Raw genomic sequence first — 17,159 nt, 5'->3', positions numbered from 1 at the left:
GTTTTAGTAACTGGTGCTGCAGGTCAAATTGCATATTCATTAATGTTTATGATCGCAAGTGGTCAAATGTTTGGTCCACATCAAAAAATTATTCTTCATCTTTTAGATATTCCAAAAATGGCAGATGCATTAAAAGGTGTTGTTATGGAATTACAAGATTCATCTTACCCATTATTAGACAGTGTTGTTGCTACAACCGATGTACAAACTGCTTTCCTTCACATCAATGTTGCCATTTTAGTTGGTGCTTTCCCACGTGGTCCAGGTATGCAAAGAAAAGATTTATTAAAGGTTAATGTTTCAATTTTCAAAGAACAAGGTGAAGCACTCAATAAATATGCTTCAAGAGATGTTAAAGTTTTAGTTGTTGGTAACCCAGCCAATACTAACGCACTTACTGCTTTAACCAAAGCTTCAGATTTACCAACTGCAAATTTCTCTGCACTTACTAGATTAGATCAAAATCGTGCTCAATCAATGATTTCTGAAAAGGTTGGTGTTAGTGTCGAAAATGTAAATAATGTTATTATTTGGGGTAATCATTCATTAACTCAGTAAGTTATTCATAAATTATTATTACTACATATTCCTTTTTTATTCACCAATAATATTAATATAATTTATTTTTCAAAATTATTAGAGTACCAGATGTTAATCACGGTTATATTTCAAATTATCCACAAAGAGATTTAGTTTCACCAATTAAATCAGCAGTTGAGGATGAAAAATGGTTAAATGAACAATTTATTCCATTAGTTCAAAATAGAGGTGCTGCAGTTATTGCCGCTAGAAAACTTTCATCAGCTGCATCAGCTGCTAATGCTATTGTTGGTCATATGAGAGATTGGTTATTAGGTACCCGTGATGGTGAAGTTGTTTCAATGGCTGTTTATTCAGATGGTTCATACAATATTCCAAAAGGTTTAATTTTCTCTTTCCCAGTTACATGCAGACAAGGTCAATGGTCAATTGTTCAAGATCTTAAAATCAGTCCATTCATTCAAGCTAAACTTGAATTAACAACAAAAGAATTAGAAGAAGAAAAACAAGTTGCACTTTCATTTTTAAACTAAAAAAAAAAACAAATAAATTAAAATAAAAAAAAAATTAAAAAACTATAACAATCAATTTTATTTATATTTATTATATACTCTAAAAAATATTGATTTATAATCATATACAGGTTTAATTAAAGTTTTTAAATTTGGATTATTTGAATGGTGCGGATTGTTCTTTTGGTACTCTAAATAGTATTGGGAGTCTATTAGAATTTGCTCTAGTGTTGGTGGAATTGGATCTATATTAATAGTTGGAGGTGGACCCATGATGATTAGAATTTTAATAAATTGGGGTAGTGTTGAGTTTGTAATAGCTATATCTGTTTTTAAACCCAAGATAATTAGACATGGTGGATAGATTGGGATTTGAAAGTTCGACAATATTATATAATTTAAAGCAATTAAATTGGATGGTGTGATTGTAATGGGCAATGATTTAGGTGTAGTTTTGGAAATTGATAGTGCTCTTAAGCTGTTTTGTAATAAAGAACTTGGTGGAAATTGGTAGCTTCTAGATATTCCTTGATATACATTCGAGACACTTAGAATCTCCAAGTTTGGAAATTCTATTATTAAAGTATTGGTTTTATTGTAAATATCCATAATTCTACATCTTAGGCGACCCACTTGAAGCTCTCTTAATGATTGTGAACATGTTTTTAAAGCCTCTAAAGGGTTTTTAACGTGATTTTTAAAAACAACTTTACTGATGTGAGATGGTATGGCTATTTCTTGTTGGTTTTCAATGACTAATTCAGTTGCGTTAGAAGGTAACAATGGAGATGGATGTGAATTTGTTATTTTAACTTTCTTTAAGGTAGATGATGCCAAAAGATTGGTGTTGAAAACATTTTTTTTAATGTTGATCTCTTTAAGATTACTTGGATATTTAATGTTGTATGATGAAAGATTTAAAGAACCGTTAATACATAAATTTGTGACACTATCTGGGATAAATGAGATGAACCTTTCAGTTTCATATTGATGAGGGGAAGGTTGTGTCAGTGTTACTTTTAAAGATTTTAATGTTGAGGGAAAAGTATTTTCCTTAATAATACTAATTGAATTAATAACCAGTATTAACGACTCTAAACACTCTGGTAGCCAGTTCATATCGGATGATGGTGTTAAAGGAAATCCACTGTTTATTTCTAGTTTTGTAATTGAGTTTGGAAAAAATCCTTTGTATATCAAATGATAATGAAATCTAGGGCCAATATACAGATCTGTAAGGGATGATGGGAAAAGTTTGATTTCTTCAAATTGGCCATAAATTGGATCAAATGAATATGTATTTGCTTTTTCAAATATAGAGACACCCGAAATTCCTGAAACTAGTTTGAGTTTTTTGATTTTATTTGGAAAAGATCCATATGTTATTGTTTCAAACTCTTCATTATATCCATTAATGGTTAGATCTGTTAGTGTTTGAGGCAATGTGAAAGGTTCAATTCTATATTTGAATGATGGAATACATAATGATTCTAAACAAGGTGGTAATGAGTTTTGTGTTAAAGGATGATTATAATTTTTAAAATTTAGTATTTTTAAATCTTTTGGAAAGATATTTGGGTCAACTATAGGGTAGTCGTACCATGGAAGAGATATTTTAGTTAAACTTGAAGGAAGTTCATTTGGTTTTAATTCTCTATAATAGTTTGAACATCGAGATTCATATAAATAACCAATTCCCCATTCTTGAAACTTTTCTTCATATTGCTTAATTATTTTTAAACTTGCTAAACTGTATTTTGAAATTGTTAAAAGAACCCTGTCAAATAATTCTGATGTATGATTATATTCAGTTTCTAAAAGTTTGCATTTTATTCTTTCAAAATAAATGTTATGATTGTAATGATTATAATCTTTTAAAATTTGTAAATTATTTTGTGTAACATAGAGTTTTGCTTTGAATGAGATAAAACCTATAATCTTATTTTTTAAAAATATATTTCTAAAAACCTTAAAAAATAAAATTGTGTTATCTGGTTTATGTTTTAGTTGATGTTTATTATCTATTATATTATTGTCTTTTTCATTATTATTAATATCTATATTTGCTTCTAATTTAATCTTTTTGTTACTCATTATTTGTTTTTTATACGTGGTTTATTAAAGAAATGATAAAATGAAAGAAAATAATTTTTTTAACAATAAAATAAAAATTTTTAGAAGATATCATAATTAAAAATTTTAAAAAATTCCTAATTTTTGGGGTTTTTCGAATTTTTTTTGAATTTTAAGAAAAAACTTTTGTGGCACGAGATAATAAAAAAAAATTATCGTTATTCTCAGTTTTCACCAATTATCATTAGCGAATTCATTTAAAAAAACTGATCAGATTTTACAATTTATTTATATTATTATAAGAATTAATAAATAATGAATCAAAATTATTATTTATGGGTATTATTAATTTTTTATATATATGATAATTTAGATGTTGATTGTTATTTAAATATTCCAAAAAAAAAGTTGAGTCTATTAGAATTTGGTCTACTGTTGGTGGAATAGTACCGATATTTATAGTTGGGGGTGGACCGCTGATAATTAGGGTTTTAATAGTTTGTGGTAGTTTTGATATGTCAATAGGTCCATATGATTGTAAATCTAATATTGTTAGTGATGGCGGACAAACTGGTAATTTATGGATTGATGAAAGTTTAATTTTTAAAGCTACTAAATTGGGTGGTAGTATCAAATCTCTGCACGTTAAATTGTAGCGAAGAACTAAAACCTTTAGGCTATTGGGAAGTTGAATGCTCTCGTTCCAAAAAGTAAACCCTCCTATATCTAACACTTCTAATTTCTTAAATTTTTTAAATAAAATCTGATCAAAACTGCTTTTGCTAAATTTTAATGTTTTTAATGAGTTATAAAACCTTTTGACCCTATCGTTAAACGGATTTCCATAATCTTGGCTTTGCAAATCGACTTCTAGTGATTCTATAAAAAGTGGAATTTTTAAAATAAAACTGTTTTCATAAAATTTACTTGTTTCTAATTGGTTGAAGGAAATTATATATTGAGTTGAGTTGGGTGGTAAACTTATATCGCCAATGCACGATATGGTTCTAAAAGTTTTTAAACTTTTTGATGATTCGGCATGTATTGGATGACTGTTATTTTCCAATGATAATTTATTTAAACTATTTGGATATATATTTGAATCTGATGAGAAATTAATATTTCCATTTATGATTAAGTCTGTAATACTATTTGGTAAAAATGATAAGAATTTTTTGGCAGTTTCTTTATTTGGGGCCGGTGATTCGACATTGAAATCTATAGATTTAAGTAACTGAGGTAAGGTGTTTTGATTTATAACTGTTAATGAATAGATTGAACATGATAGTGATTCTAACTCCTCCAAGGATGGTAACCAGTCGAGTTTTTTTAATGGTGTGTTATTTGTGAATAGTTTAAGCTTTTTTATCTTTTTAGAAAAGAAACCGTTGGGTGGTATTTTATCAAATGGAAATTTGGCGCCAATATATAAATCTTTTAAGAGTATCGGAAATATTGATTCACATGTATCCTGTGTTGATTGGCTCATCAAGGCTATATTTAACTTTGTTGAGAGACCTCTTAAAATGGAATCACATGAAATACCATTAAGAAATTTGAGTATCTTTACTTTGCTGGGTATTGATCCATAGGTCACTGTATCAAACTGGTAATTGTATCCACCCACCACTAGTTCAGTCAATGTTTCTGGTAAGGCCCTTGGTTCAATAAATTGTGTGTAACTTGGGATTATTAATACCTCCAGCAATGGCGGGAAAAGACCTTTGGTAATTTTTTGATTAAATTGTGTTAAATTTAATTTGATTAAACTATTTGGTAAAATGTTATTTTTGATATTATATTTGTAGTAGGGCAGAGATAATTCTCTTAAATTTGGTGGAAGTTCATTCTCTTTTAACTCTGGATAAAAATTTGGTTGATTATCTTCAATAACTTTTTCGTCGATAGTTGATAAGCTGCAAAGATCTAATTTTTCTAAATCCTTTGGGAGTGATAATATAAATGTTGGATATAATTCTTTATTTAAAAAACCTGCTTTGATTTTATGAATATCTATTGACTTTGAAAATTCTCCATATAAGACAATATTATTATCATCAACTTTAATGTCTATTAATGATTTATTATATAATCTGGCATAAAAGAATATTTTTCTTTTTAAAATCATATTTCTAAAAATTTTAAAAAATAAAATTGTAGTATCTCTATTTATTTTATGTCTATAGTTTTCATCATAATTATTAATAGTATTAGTATTACTATTAGTATTACTATTTTTTACTTCTTCATCTAATTTTATTTTTTTATTTGATGTCATAAGAAATTTTTTTAATCAAATGAAAAAAAAAAAAAATTTAAAAATTATATTATTTTTTCAAATTTATTTCCATTTTTTTTTTTATTTTTATTTTTTAATTAAAATTAACTAATAAACATTTTAAATTAACAAATAAAATAATTATTTATAAATAAACCAACTTTTAAAATAATTTTAAATTTTAAATTTTAAAATTTTTTTTTTATTTTTTTTTTTATTTTATTTTTTTAATTTTTTTTTTTTTTTTTATTATTTTTAAAATAGAGTTATATATTGCGAATAAAATTCATAGCCAAGTATGGATGTAAACTATTGTTTAGATAATAATTTAAATAACAATATAAATAATTATTTACAAAACAATAATAATGTTAATACCACCAACACCGCTCAAATAAATAATTTTAAATCAAACGAATCATATCAAACAAACAATGCATTAGAGCCTAAGCAAGATTACCAAAGAGAAATTTTATCACTAAATTCAAGACTTTTAAAAGAGATCACAGAAAATAAAAATTTTATTGGGCTCCTGTTAAAAAAAGTTAATGATATTTCAATAGAAAATAAACAATTACATGATTATAAAAATTTAATAGAATCGTCAAAACCAACTTTAAACAATACAGAACAAAAAGATAATATAGAAAAAAAACAAAAGGAAATCGAAACTAAACAAAAGGAGATTGAAAATTTAAATATAATTAATCAAAATCTTCACCATGAAATCAAGGTTTTAAAGGATCAAATTAAAAAGATAAATAAGAGAAAAGACGATAGACTCGAATTAGAAAGGAAACAAAAAGCTATTGCTCAAGAAGAGTTGATTTTATTAAAGTCCCGTTATGATCAAATGGTAACTCAATCAATGCGTGATAAGAATGAATTACAATTCATCGAACAAACAAATGTAACATATATTAGCCAAATTATACAATTAAATGAAAATAATGAAAAGAATGAAAAAGAAAAACAAGAACTTACAAATCAATACAGTGATATATATAAAAAATATAATCAATTAAAAAATAGTATGGATCAACAAGATACGGATGATAGTGAACAAGATAATAATAGTAAAAATGATAATAATATAGATAATAATCCAAAAGATAATAATAATGATGTTAATAATAATAATAGTAGTAGTAATAATGATAATAATATTAATAGTATTAAAAGAAAATATCAATTTTCGGATGAATTAATTCCATCAGAGGAGGGTAATCAACTTTCGCCAGATTTAACAAAAAACACCAATTTAATCACCACCACCACCACAACCACAACAACAACAACTACCCCAACTAAAGAAAGAAAAAAAAAATCAAAGAAAGAACAAGATTTAGTTTTTTTAAAACAAATTATAGATATTAATTGCCCTATAACACTAGGTATAATATCAGAACCTTGTAAATCAATAATCTGTGGTCATGTATATAGTAAAAAAGCAATTTTTAGTACATTTGGTCTATCTGGTAGCACAAAGTGCCCAGTCTCGGGTTGTGACAAAACCATTCACAAGACTTTAATAGAAGCCTATCCAGAGTTTGAAGGAACAATCCAAAAAGAATTAGAAAAAAGAGAAAAAGAAATTCAATTAAAAAATTCTCAAAACACTATAATAACAATAGATTAATTTAGATTGTAAATAATAAAGAAGTAAAATATAAATATACTTATATTAATTTATTTCAAAAAATTAATAAATTGTAAAATGTGTGGGTGTGGGTGTGAGTTTTAATTTTACTATTTTTTTAATGTAATAAATAATATATTATTACTTTTATTTATTTGTTTAAAAATATAGTTTTATTAAAATATTTAAAATGAAAATAATTATTTTTTTAATTATCCTTTATTTGTTTGGTGTCATAAATGGGTTGTATGTAGATGGAAATAAATTGTATAATAATAAAAATGGGAAAGAAGTTTTATTAAGAGGTATTGCAAGGGCATCTTTGGAATGGAGTGGCAATGGAGAAAACATGGGTATTGACGATTTTAAAAAGATGAAGGACTGGGGTGCAAATGTTGTTCGTCTTTCTCTATCACAAGATTTTTGGTTAAAGAAAGCTAGAAGATTCTATCCATGGTATAAAAGCAATGTTAGAAAATGTGTCAATGAAATTAGATCATTGGGAATGTATGTAATATTGGATCTACATTGGAGCGATGATGGAGATCTAAATCAAACCTACCCTAGTCAAAAAGTAATGGCTGATGAAAACTCAATTCAATTTTGGAAAGAAGTTGCTTTTCTATATAAAAACGATACCAGTATATTATTTGAACTATATAATGAGCCACAATTACTAAGCTATAAAATATGGATGCATGGAGGTACTCATTCCAATGGTAAAAAATATGTCGGAATGCAACAGCTCTATGATGCAGTAAGATCAATGGGTGCAGAGAATGTGGTAATTGTTAATGGTGTAAAGTGGGCATATGATCTCTCTGGAATTAAAAATCAAAAGATCAATGGTTACAATATAATGCTTGGTACTCATCCATATGATTTTCAAGATAAGCAATCAATGTTTTGGGATCAACAAATAGGTTTTGCAAGTACATATTCACCAATTATTGCTACAGAGTTTGGAGAATTTAAATGTAATGATACATTCGTAAAGTATTTTTTAAACTATGCCGATTTACATAATATTCATTGGACCGCCTGGGCTTGGTATCCTAAAGATTGTTCATTTCCTTCTATTATCAGCGATTGGGATGGTACTCCAAATAAAATCGGTGTATTAATTAAACATGCTTTACAAGGCAATAATACATTATATAAAAATTCAATTGTAAAGCCTTTAAACTACCAAGAAGATTTTATTAATACTATGAAATAAACTTTTTCGTAATTTTTTTTTTAAATCAATTAATTTTTTATTAACTATTATTTAAATAGTATTTTAATTTAATTTTTATTTTATTTAATTTTTATTTAAATTTTATTAATTTAAATTTTTTAAAAATTATTTTTTTATTAATTTTTATTTTTTTTTTAATTTTAATTTCACACATCTATGAACTTTAATTTTTACATATTTAAAAGATAAATAAATATATAAATATATATATTAAAAAAATTAATAAATAAATGCATAAAATAATCTATTTATATTTTAGATGGGGATTAGATTTAATCCAACTAAAGATTTTAGAAAATGAATATGGAATGTTATTTAAACAAACTAGTAAAGAAAATAAAAATGTTTTAATAGATGCAGAAGGAAATTGTTTTGTAATGCCAATCAAAATGGGAAATAAACCACCAAGATGGTTCACAATCAATTATTTAGAGCATAGGACATTTAAATCTGTAGAAATTAATCAATTAAATCCAAACCATTTTGAAGTTATGCACATTGGACATGAAGATTTAAACTCAAAACAAGAAAATGAACAAGGTGGCAAATTTAAAGAGAATTCGTTACACATTTGGAGATCAAACGTAACCGATTCGTCTTATCAAGAGATGTTTATAGAAAATTTCTTTTCAAAAACCTCAAATGACTATCAAAAACAATTTAATATTAACTTTGGTATTATTGGTAAAGAAGAATAAATATATATTTAGTACTGAGAAATCAATAAATTTAAATAAAATAATTATTTTTTAAATTTTTTTAAAAAAAAAAAAAAAAAAAAAAACAGTGTATAAATATTTATTTGTTTTTTTGTATTGTATATATTATTTTTTAAAAAACTTAATATTATTAATATTTGTATTAGCTTCTTGGACTGTTGTTCATTGATTGTGGAGATAAAATTGGTGAAGAAATTGGTGTTCCATTTAATGGAGATGATGGCATCGAACTACCTGTACCTAAACTACTACCAAAACTTTTGGGTGATTGTGATTCATTACCAACATTATTACTATCGGATAAATTACTGTTTGTTCTATTAATTGAGATTGGTGGTGAGGTTTTTTGTGGTTGGTTGGTAATGTGAGTGGCTAAATTTGAAGAACTACTATTTAAACTTGGACCACCTGAATTAGCTGAGCCTTTAGAACCAGACATATCAAAAAATGAAAACAAGGGTGCCTTTGTTGATTTTTTTAAAATATTTTTTTCAACTTGATCGGTTACCGATCTACTTCTACGATGACCAAATTCTAATTTCTTTTTACGTAATTCAGAGATTGAAGATAAACCTGAAAATAATGAAGATATACCACTGAGATTTGCTTTACTTGGACTTGTGGCTAAAGCTTCCATTTCTAATTTCTTTTTAGATTCTTTAAGCTCGTTAATTACACCTTCAGAATCTTTTAGTTGCTTCTTGATTGTATTCATGTCTACTTTGGCATCCTTTTTAGCCATTTTTTGGTATTCCATCAACACTTCTTTGGATTTCTCTTCCATTAAAATTAATGATTCTAATTTCTCTATTAAACTAATCGATGTTTTATGACGCTCTTGTATTGATAACATTAATTTTACTGCATTAACTGTAAATATTTGAGTTTGGAAAAATTCTTTAAAAAAGTCTTGATATTTCTTTGGTAAACACTCTACTATATCTTTGATATTCTTTTGATTCTCTAAAAAGTGAATACTTTGTTTATTTAATAATTCTATTGAGGTTAAAGCATCAATTGTATAATTTTCGTTATTTAAAATAGGTGTCTGTTGTTGTTGCTGTTGATGATACTTTTGTTGACTTGAACTTAAACTACTTGTTTGATTTTCTTCAACTTTTTCATTTTCTTGATCATTATTTTCATTTATATTATTTTGTTTTTGTTCATTATTATTTATACTATCATTATTTATATTTTCATTATTTGAATCATTATTTATTTTATTATCTTCACTATTATTTATTTTATTATCTTCATTATTATTTATATCCTGCTGTTGTTGGTTATCATTGTTATTATTATTATTATTATTTATATCTAATTTATTTTGATTATTTTCATTTTGTTTTTGAATATACAAATTATTTATACATGTTAACACACCTGAACTAATTTGATCAACTAACCAAGTCTGATACTCTCTAAATGTGTTTATTATATTTTGGGTGAATCTATGTTTTAAATGATCAATTGGAATTTGATCTCTTAAATCATTCATTTCTTTTTTATGAGCTGTCAAAGTAGTTTCTAATTTCTTTTTACCTGGTAATTTTGGTTGAACTATATTTGGTGGATATAATAATTTCTTTGTGTCAATATCTACAATTAAATATTCCCTCTTCGCTATAGTATCTTGATCTGGCATTTTGTTATGTCCAATAATAAATGGAAATGGTGCATCGATTGATTCAATCAATGATTCGGGTAAAACTGGTATAAAACAACATTGCCAAACAAATGGTTTTAATAATGGTATAAATGAAAATCTGTAGGTAAAAAAATAAAATTAATATTTTTTTAAAAATCTAAAATAAATTTAAAATTTTTAATATTTACATTAATGATGTAACATTGCCTAAATGTTTTGAAATTACTAAAACCTGTCTTTCTAATAACAACCAACAATAAATATTTAATATATCTTCAATATTTAATGCCTCAAATGTTGGATAAAATGACCAATCTGCAATTAATCTATCTTCTGATCCCAACTAAAATTATTTAAAAAATATTTTAATATTAGAATTGATTTTTAAAATAAATAATTTGATTATAATTTACTTACTGGACAATGATAATCAGTTTTATAATTATGACATGGTGCTTTGAATTGAACTTTATCTTTAACTGACTCCATACCAATATTATAATATAAATCTAATAAATCCAATGTTGATGAACCATTATTTTGTGGATCAGTTGATTGACTTAGTGAAAATAACATTAACATACGTTCACCTTCTAAAATTGAATGTAACATTTGAAAATGTAATTGAAAAAATGGGAATCTACTTAAAAAGCAATAAACTCTTGGTGCAATAAACTAAATGGGTAAAAAAAATGAGAATATATTAATAAAACTTTAAAACTATTAAAATATAAAAATGTGTATATTTACATCATATTGATTTCTATTTAATGATCTTCTTTTTTCTTTACCCTCTCCATCCTCCTTACTATATTTACATTGATTCAATGGTGATCTATCATCTATAAAACTTGGTAATGACTAAAATAAAAATAAAAATTAATCTATGAAAAATAATAAAACAATAATTATTATCTATTCTAAAACTTTAAAACTTACAGAAACCTCTTCATCTTTTATAATACATATACCATAATAAAGTGTGTGAAGTGATGTAATTAAAAATACATTTGAATGAGTTGGGTTTAATAGGTTCGAAAGGCTAGAAAATGAAACTTGATTAAGTGATGAAGAAGAATAAGACCTCTGCGATGATCTTGATTCTACACCTGTAGGAAAACAAAATTGTTCAATCATATCATTTGGTAATGATTTATCTGGTGGATATTGATAAATGATTTGTGGTCTATGAGTTTGTCTTTCGTCATGAACTGTCGATGTTAGTTTTATTGTTGATGGTAAACCTACTACTAAAAAATGATCAAAAATTTTTCCTACTCTATTTGGACTAATACCTCCAACCAATTGACCATTGCCAGTATTATGAAAATCTTCAAAATTCTGTGACTCTGCAAATGATCCCAATGTGATATTATCTGAATTTTTTAATTTATTTGGTGATGTGTGAGTTGGTGCAGTTGTTGTGGTAGTAGTGGTAGTGGTGGGATTAGTGGCGTTATTACCTGATGCAGTTGGTGGTGATAATGATTGTGGTGATACTGATTGTGGTGTAGAATTTGTGGTTGCTGATGATTGTTTTAAATTTGCTTTTTGTGATAAGGTTTGTAAATTTGGTGATGATCTACTGAGTGCTGATTTATTATCTAAATTGGTAAATGCAACTTTGTTATGTATTAAATTATTTGGTGAAGATGGATAGCTATCCTTAAATCCAATGCTTTCTTGTAAATTAAAACTACCACTTGATGAATTTATGATACTGTTTGGTCTGTTAATGGTTGGATTTGTTATCGGTGTGGGTTCTATTGATTTATTTGAGTCTGTATTAACATCACTACTGCTTGGTGTGGTTACTTTTTCAACTGTACCAGTATTAATGATTTGTGACGATGATAATGATGGCATTGGAATACTATCGTCCTCTGATGCTGTCCCACAATCCTCTTCTTCATCATTATTCTCGCCACTAGACCTATTGTGTGATTCCAATTGTGGTGATGGAGGTATAATATTTATTACTATAGGAGATTTTGATTCTTCATTTTCTTGTTTATCGCTACTTGGATGATCCATAATTTGTTTTTAAAAGAAATATAAAAAATATAAAAAAAATTAAAAAAATAAAAAATAAAAAAAACAAAAATAAAAAATTAAAGTGAAAAAAAAATAAATAAAAAAATAAAATAAAAATAAAAATAAATGGAAACACACACAATATTATTGGTGATTAAAAATATATTAATTGTATATAGATTTAAATTACTATCTCTTTCTCTTTCCTCTTTATTTTATTTTTTAGTGATAAGGTAAAAAAAAAAAAAATAATTAAAAATAAAAAATAAAAAATAAAAAAAAAATTAAAAAATTTTTTTTTTAATTATTTAAAAAAAAAAATAAAAAAAATAAAAAAAAGAAATAAAGAAATAAAGGAAATAGCAAATTAACTATTAGATTTATAATAAAAAATAAATAAAATAATTATATATGGATTTTATTAACCCTATTCCAATTCCTATTCCGTTTTAATTATAAAATTGAATTATTTATTTTTATTATTTATATATATAACTTTTATAACCATTTTTTTTTATTATAATAAAATTATTTTTTTTGTAAAAAAAAAAAAAAATCAAAAATTCAAAAAATTATTATCTTAGCACAAGTGTGTTTATTTTATGGATTACTATTAAATGGAGTCGTTTAGACTCCAAAGTATATCATTTAATTGAACTTATCAAAAAAGAAAAAACTGATCAAAAAAAAAAAAAATTTTAAGTTGAATTTGGATTTTATTTTATTTTATTCGATTTGATTTGATTTGATTTGATAAAACTACATGCTTTTTTTTTTTTTTAATATTTTTAAATTCTACTGATATCACGTCCAAATAAACCAGTTTTGATCCAATCAGTAAAAACTAAAAATTTATTACGGAATGAGAATTGTTTTTCAAGATATACGAATTTCCACATAATATAGACACCAATGCCACCACCTTTAATAAGATCGGGAATATCAGCAATAGCATTGCTTTTACCAATATATGCAAAGTTACCTAAATGTTTATAGTGGAATGGCTCTACAGTATGATCTTTACCTTTTCCATGCTTTTCATTAAAGGAATCAGCCAAATATTTGCCCATTTGATTTGCACACTGAGCAGTGGATGGAAGTGTGGTTAGATTAGAGTCGACTTTGCACATTAAACCCTTAAACTCGTTTAAACTTAAAAACCCATCCTTGTTGAAATCAAACTCGTTAAAGAATTCAATGAAACCATCGCTGTATGGTCTAAGTTGTGGGTAGTCTTTAGAGTGCTTTGAGAATAATACTTTGATTTCATCAAATGATAATTTGTTATCACCGTTGGTATCTGCTTCTTTAAAGAGATCATTGATTTTAGCCATTAAAAGTGATTGTGAAATGGTTGAACAATCACCAACTGCATAAACATTCTTATTTTTGATACCGATTACTTGCAATTGATGGTCAGTAGTGATGGCTCTACTGTTTTTTTGGGTTTCGATACTGTTACAGAATGAACGTACTAAATCATTTGGACCGACACCTGTACTCCAAACACACATACCAAATGGAATTTCTACCGGAACTGAAACCTCTGGTCCTTTCTTTGGGTTCTCGGTTTCCTTTAATGGCTCGCCTGGTGGACGTTGATGGGCTTTCTTCATGATAACAATACGATCTTTTTTAACCTCGACTGCACGAGTATTGGTTAATACTTCAATGCCAGATCTTTGGAATTGGCCTTCGGTGTACTCTGAGATTTTTAAATCATAAGTATTTAATAAATGGTCTGCTGATTGTATTAAAGTGATTTTAGAGTATTGTGCAATGTGTGGGAACATTTTTGATAAATCTTCTTTGATATAGTCATGTAATGAGCCACTTGCTTCGACTGCTGTTGGGCCACCACCTACCAATACAAAATGTAAAAGGTTCTTTAAGTCCTCTTCGGTGGTACCAGGTACCATTTTTTGAATGGATGCATTTTCGAAACAATCCATAATCTTTTGTCTTATTTTATGTGCATCCATAGCATGCTTTAAAAAGATGGTATTCTCTTCGACACCTTTGGTTCCAAAACTACTTGGTTCACTTCCTACACCTATAACCAATTGATCATATGGTAATTTTGCAACGATTCCGTCATTTGATTTAATTACTATTTGATTATTTTCATGATCAATTTCTGTACATTTAGCTTCGATATATGTTGTATGTGCTTTGGTTAATCTAAACAATACTCTTCTAATTGGCTCAATAATACTTCTAACTTCAACACTTCCAACTGCAGACTATTATAATAAAACAAATATAATTAATACTATTACTATAAATCTATATCTTTTTTTATTATTTTTAACATACCGATGTTAATAATGGAGTAAATAAAAAGTACTAAAAAAAAAAAATAATTAGTATTTATAATTTATATTTATTGATTTTTTAAAAGTACTTACATTTCTTGGTGAAATAACGATAATTTCATATTTATCTAAATCGATACCTTGGGTAAATGCTAATGAAGACCAACCAGTACCAAGAATGATAACTCTTTCTTTTTTACTTTTTGGATCTCTTGGGATTTCTAATTGTGAAATAACATGATTATCATTTACTTTTTCATCCAATAATAATGAACTGGTTGCAACTAAACCCAATCCGGTAAGACCGCCCAAAACACTATATTTAAAAAATTTCGATTTCTTTTCATTATTATTATTTTGGTCATTGTTATTATTACTATTTTGATCCTCACTATTAAAACCATTATTATTAATATCATTATTACTATTGGTATTAGTAGTAGAACAAAATCTAATATTTTTAAATTTTGTTGTTGTTGTTGAATTATTTAATAATCTAACTTGATTATAATTTTTTGGATTTATTATTTGTTTGATCATTTTTTTTTTTGTTCGTTGTGGTTTATATTATTTGTATTAAATAATAATATAAAAAAAATAATTAAATAAATAAATAAATAAATAAAAAAATTAAATAAATTATTATTAATTAATTATTATATTTTATAATAATAGAAAAATAAAAAAAATTAATAAATTTAAAAAAATCTTGAAAAAAAAATTTATAAAAAAAAATAAAATTAATTAATTTTTTATAATTTTTTTAAAATTCCATAATGATGGTTTCATGAAAAATATATATCATCATTATGATTTAAAATGGTTTAAAAAGAAACAATGAAAGTCTTCAATTGTAAAATAAACCCTCATATAAAATTTCGATGGTCTTTTTGATTGCAGTTATGCAATATAGAAATATGAAATAAAAACAAAAAAAAAATTTTTCTTTTTTCTTTGTGTATTTTTTAAAAATTTTTATTTTTTATATTTTTTTTTAATTTCATAATTTTCAATTTAACTATTTTTCATTTTAAATAAAATGGATAATAATAATAATAGTGATAATAACAATAGTAATAATGAAAACAAAAATTCCTTATTTGGATTATACAATAAAGTAAACAACTATTTATTTAATAAAAATGAAAATCATAAAGATAGTGCATCTAGTGATTTGAATAAAAATATAAATAATAGTAGTAATAATAATAATAGTGATAATGGTAATAATAACAAAAGCAACAGCAGTAGCTCCCCTACCTATTTAAATCAAATGACCAATTATTTATATAATATAATTGGTAATAAAAAAATTGAACCAAATAATGAACCAATAAATAACAATAAAAACAATATTAATAATGTAGAAAGTAAAGAATCATATTTTATAGATTTATTTAAAAAAAAACAACACGAAATCGAAGATAAATTTGAACAAATCAACGAAGTTATCAATGATGAATCTAACGATGATGCAACTGCAATCAAAAAGACCATCGATATTTTAGGTAGGAGAAGGTTTTATGAAATTTTATTTTTATTTGGAAGTGCAAGTATTATATCATTCGCTTTAAGAACATTATATTTTGGTAAAACCATAAGAGCTATTGAAATACCAGATGGAAATTTAACCACATTAGTATTAAGGTCCAATAGTGTCAAAAGATTAAAAAAAACTGTACTACCCCATCATTCCAATAAATATATACTTAGCTATTGTTACTAACCATAAAACATTCATTTTATAAAGATTTTACAAAATCAACCACCAATTTATCCAGGTGTAGAATTAAATGCAGAAGATATCAAAGCTAGCATATTTATAGATCCACATTTTACAGAGCCAATAGTTACAAATAGAGATGTTAGAAGAATCGATGATGGTGGATATGTATTATGGACAAAGAGTGATTTTGAAATCCCTCGTACAGCAGTCGGTTTAAAGTCATTAATGAAAGATAGAGATTTATTCCTTAGATTCAGTACTGATGCCGAAGTGGATAAATTAGTTAGACTCATATCATTATTTGGTCCCTCATTAATTCTAAAACCGCAATCACCATTTAAAAAATTTTTATTAAAACATAAACTTATTCAACCCTCCGATCTAGACCTACTCTATCAAGACAAAGATGAACCACTAACAATAAAGAAATCG

General features: G+C 25.6%; 9 protein-coding genes across 9 annotated transcripts; 5 read left to right on the top strand and 4 right to left on the bottom strand.

Moving 5' to 3' along the window:
• Window positions 1-55: 55 nt before the first annotated feature.
• DICPUDRAFT_91907 (uncharacterized protein) lies at window positions 56-1,117 on the top strand. The gene is made up of 2 exons (XM_003287377.1): window positions 56-554; window positions 641-1,117. The coding sequence occupies exons 1-2, from the start codon at window positions 67-69 to the stop codon at window positions 1,071-1,073; spliced, it is 921 nt and encodes a 306-aa protein (XP_003287425.1). The 5' UTR covers window positions 56-66; the 3' UTR covers window positions 1,074-1,117.
• A 13-nt stretch (window positions 1,118-1,130) lies between these two features.
• DICPUDRAFT_151519 (uncharacterized protein) lies at window positions 1,131-3,146 on the bottom strand (the record flags this gene model as incomplete). The annotated part of the gene is made up of 1 exon (XM_003287364.1): window positions 1,131-3,146. The coding sequence occupies one exon, from the start codon at window positions 3,144-3,146 to the stop codon at window positions 1,131-1,133; it is 2,016 nt and encodes a 671-aa protein (XP_003287412.1).
• Window positions 3,147-3,402: 256 nt separating this feature from the next.
• DICPUDRAFT_151518 (uncharacterized protein) lies at window positions 3,403-5,253 on the bottom strand (the record flags this gene model as incomplete). Its single annotated transcript, XM_003287363.1, has 2 exons — window positions 3,403-3,737; window positions 4,053-5,253. The coding sequence occupies 2 exons, from the start codon at window positions 5,251-5,253 to the stop codon at window positions 3,403-3,405; spliced, it is 1,536 nt and encodes a 511-aa protein (XP_003287411.1).
• Window positions 5,254-5,701: 448 nt separating this feature from the next.
• On the top strand, window positions 5,702-7,042 carry DICPUDRAFT_78265 (uncharacterized protein; the record flags this gene model as incomplete). Its single annotated transcript, XM_003287376.1, has 1 exon — window positions 5,702-7,042. One exon carries the CDS (start codon window positions 5,702-5,704, stop codon window positions 7,040-7,042), a length of 1,341 nt encoding a protein of 446 aa, XP_003287424.1.
• A 362-nt stretch (window positions 7,043-7,404) lies between these two features.
• On the top strand, window positions 7,405-8,290 carry DICPUDRAFT_91906 (uncharacterized protein). Its single transcript, XM_003287375.1, has one exon. The coding sequence runs from the start codon at window positions 7,416-7,418 to the stop codon at window positions 8,259-8,261; it is 846 nt and encodes a 281-aa protein (XP_003287423.1). The 5' UTR covers window positions 7,405-7,415; the 3' UTR covers window positions 8,262-8,290.
• Window positions 8,291-8,447: 157 nt separating this feature from the next.
• Window positions 8,448-9,043, top strand: DICPUDRAFT_91905 (uncharacterized protein). The gene has a single exon (XM_003287374.1). It carries the CDS (start codon window positions 8,513-8,515, stop codon window positions 8,978-8,980), a length of 468 nt encoding a protein of 155 aa, XP_003287422.1. The 5' UTR covers window positions 8,448-8,512; the 3' UTR covers window positions 8,981-9,043.
• A 100-nt stretch (window positions 9,044-9,143) lies between these two features.
• Window positions 9,144-12,686, bottom strand: DICPUDRAFT_151514 (uncharacterized protein; the record flags this gene model as incomplete). Its single annotated transcript, XM_003287362.1, has 5 exons — window positions 9,144-10,770; window positions 10,841-10,995; window positions 11,070-11,327; window positions 11,403-11,513; window positions 11,592-12,686. 5 exons carry the CDS (start codon window positions 12,684-12,686, stop codon window positions 9,144-9,146), a joined length of 3,246 nt encoding a protein of 1,081 aa, XP_003287410.1.
• A 788-nt stretch (window positions 12,687-13,474) lies between these two features.
• On the bottom strand, window positions 13,475-15,541 carry DICPUDRAFT_78261 (uncharacterized protein; the record flags this gene model as incomplete). Its single annotated transcript, XM_003287361.1, has 3 exons — window positions 13,475-14,929; window positions 15,003-15,032; window positions 15,095-15,541. The coding sequence occupies 3 exons, from the start codon at window positions 15,539-15,541 to the stop codon at window positions 13,475-13,477; spliced, it is 1,932 nt and encodes a 643-aa protein (XP_003287409.1).
• Window positions 15,542-16,040: 499 nt separating this feature from the next.
• On the top strand, window positions 16,041-17,156 carry DICPUDRAFT_32436 (uncharacterized protein; the record flags this gene model as incomplete). The annotated part of the gene is made up of 2 exons (XM_003287373.1): window positions 16,041-16,679; window positions 16,752-17,156. Coding segments are annotated over 2 exons (1,044 nt in total), but the record flags the coding sequence as incomplete, so codon positions are not given.
• Window positions 17,157-17,159: the final 3 nt, after the last annotated feature.

This window comes from Dictyostelium purpureum (assembly GCF_000190715.1).
Source record: "Dictyostelium purpureum unplaced genomic scaffold DICPUscaffold_99, whole genome shotgun sequence".
Classification (NCBI taxonomy): domain Eukaryota; phylum Evosea; class Eumycetozoa; order Dictyosteliales; family Dictyosteliaceae; genus Dictyostelium; species Dictyostelium purpureum.
The sequence above is the reverse complement of the archived record's forward strand: the minus strand, read 5'-3'. Positions and strand labels throughout refer to the sequence as shown.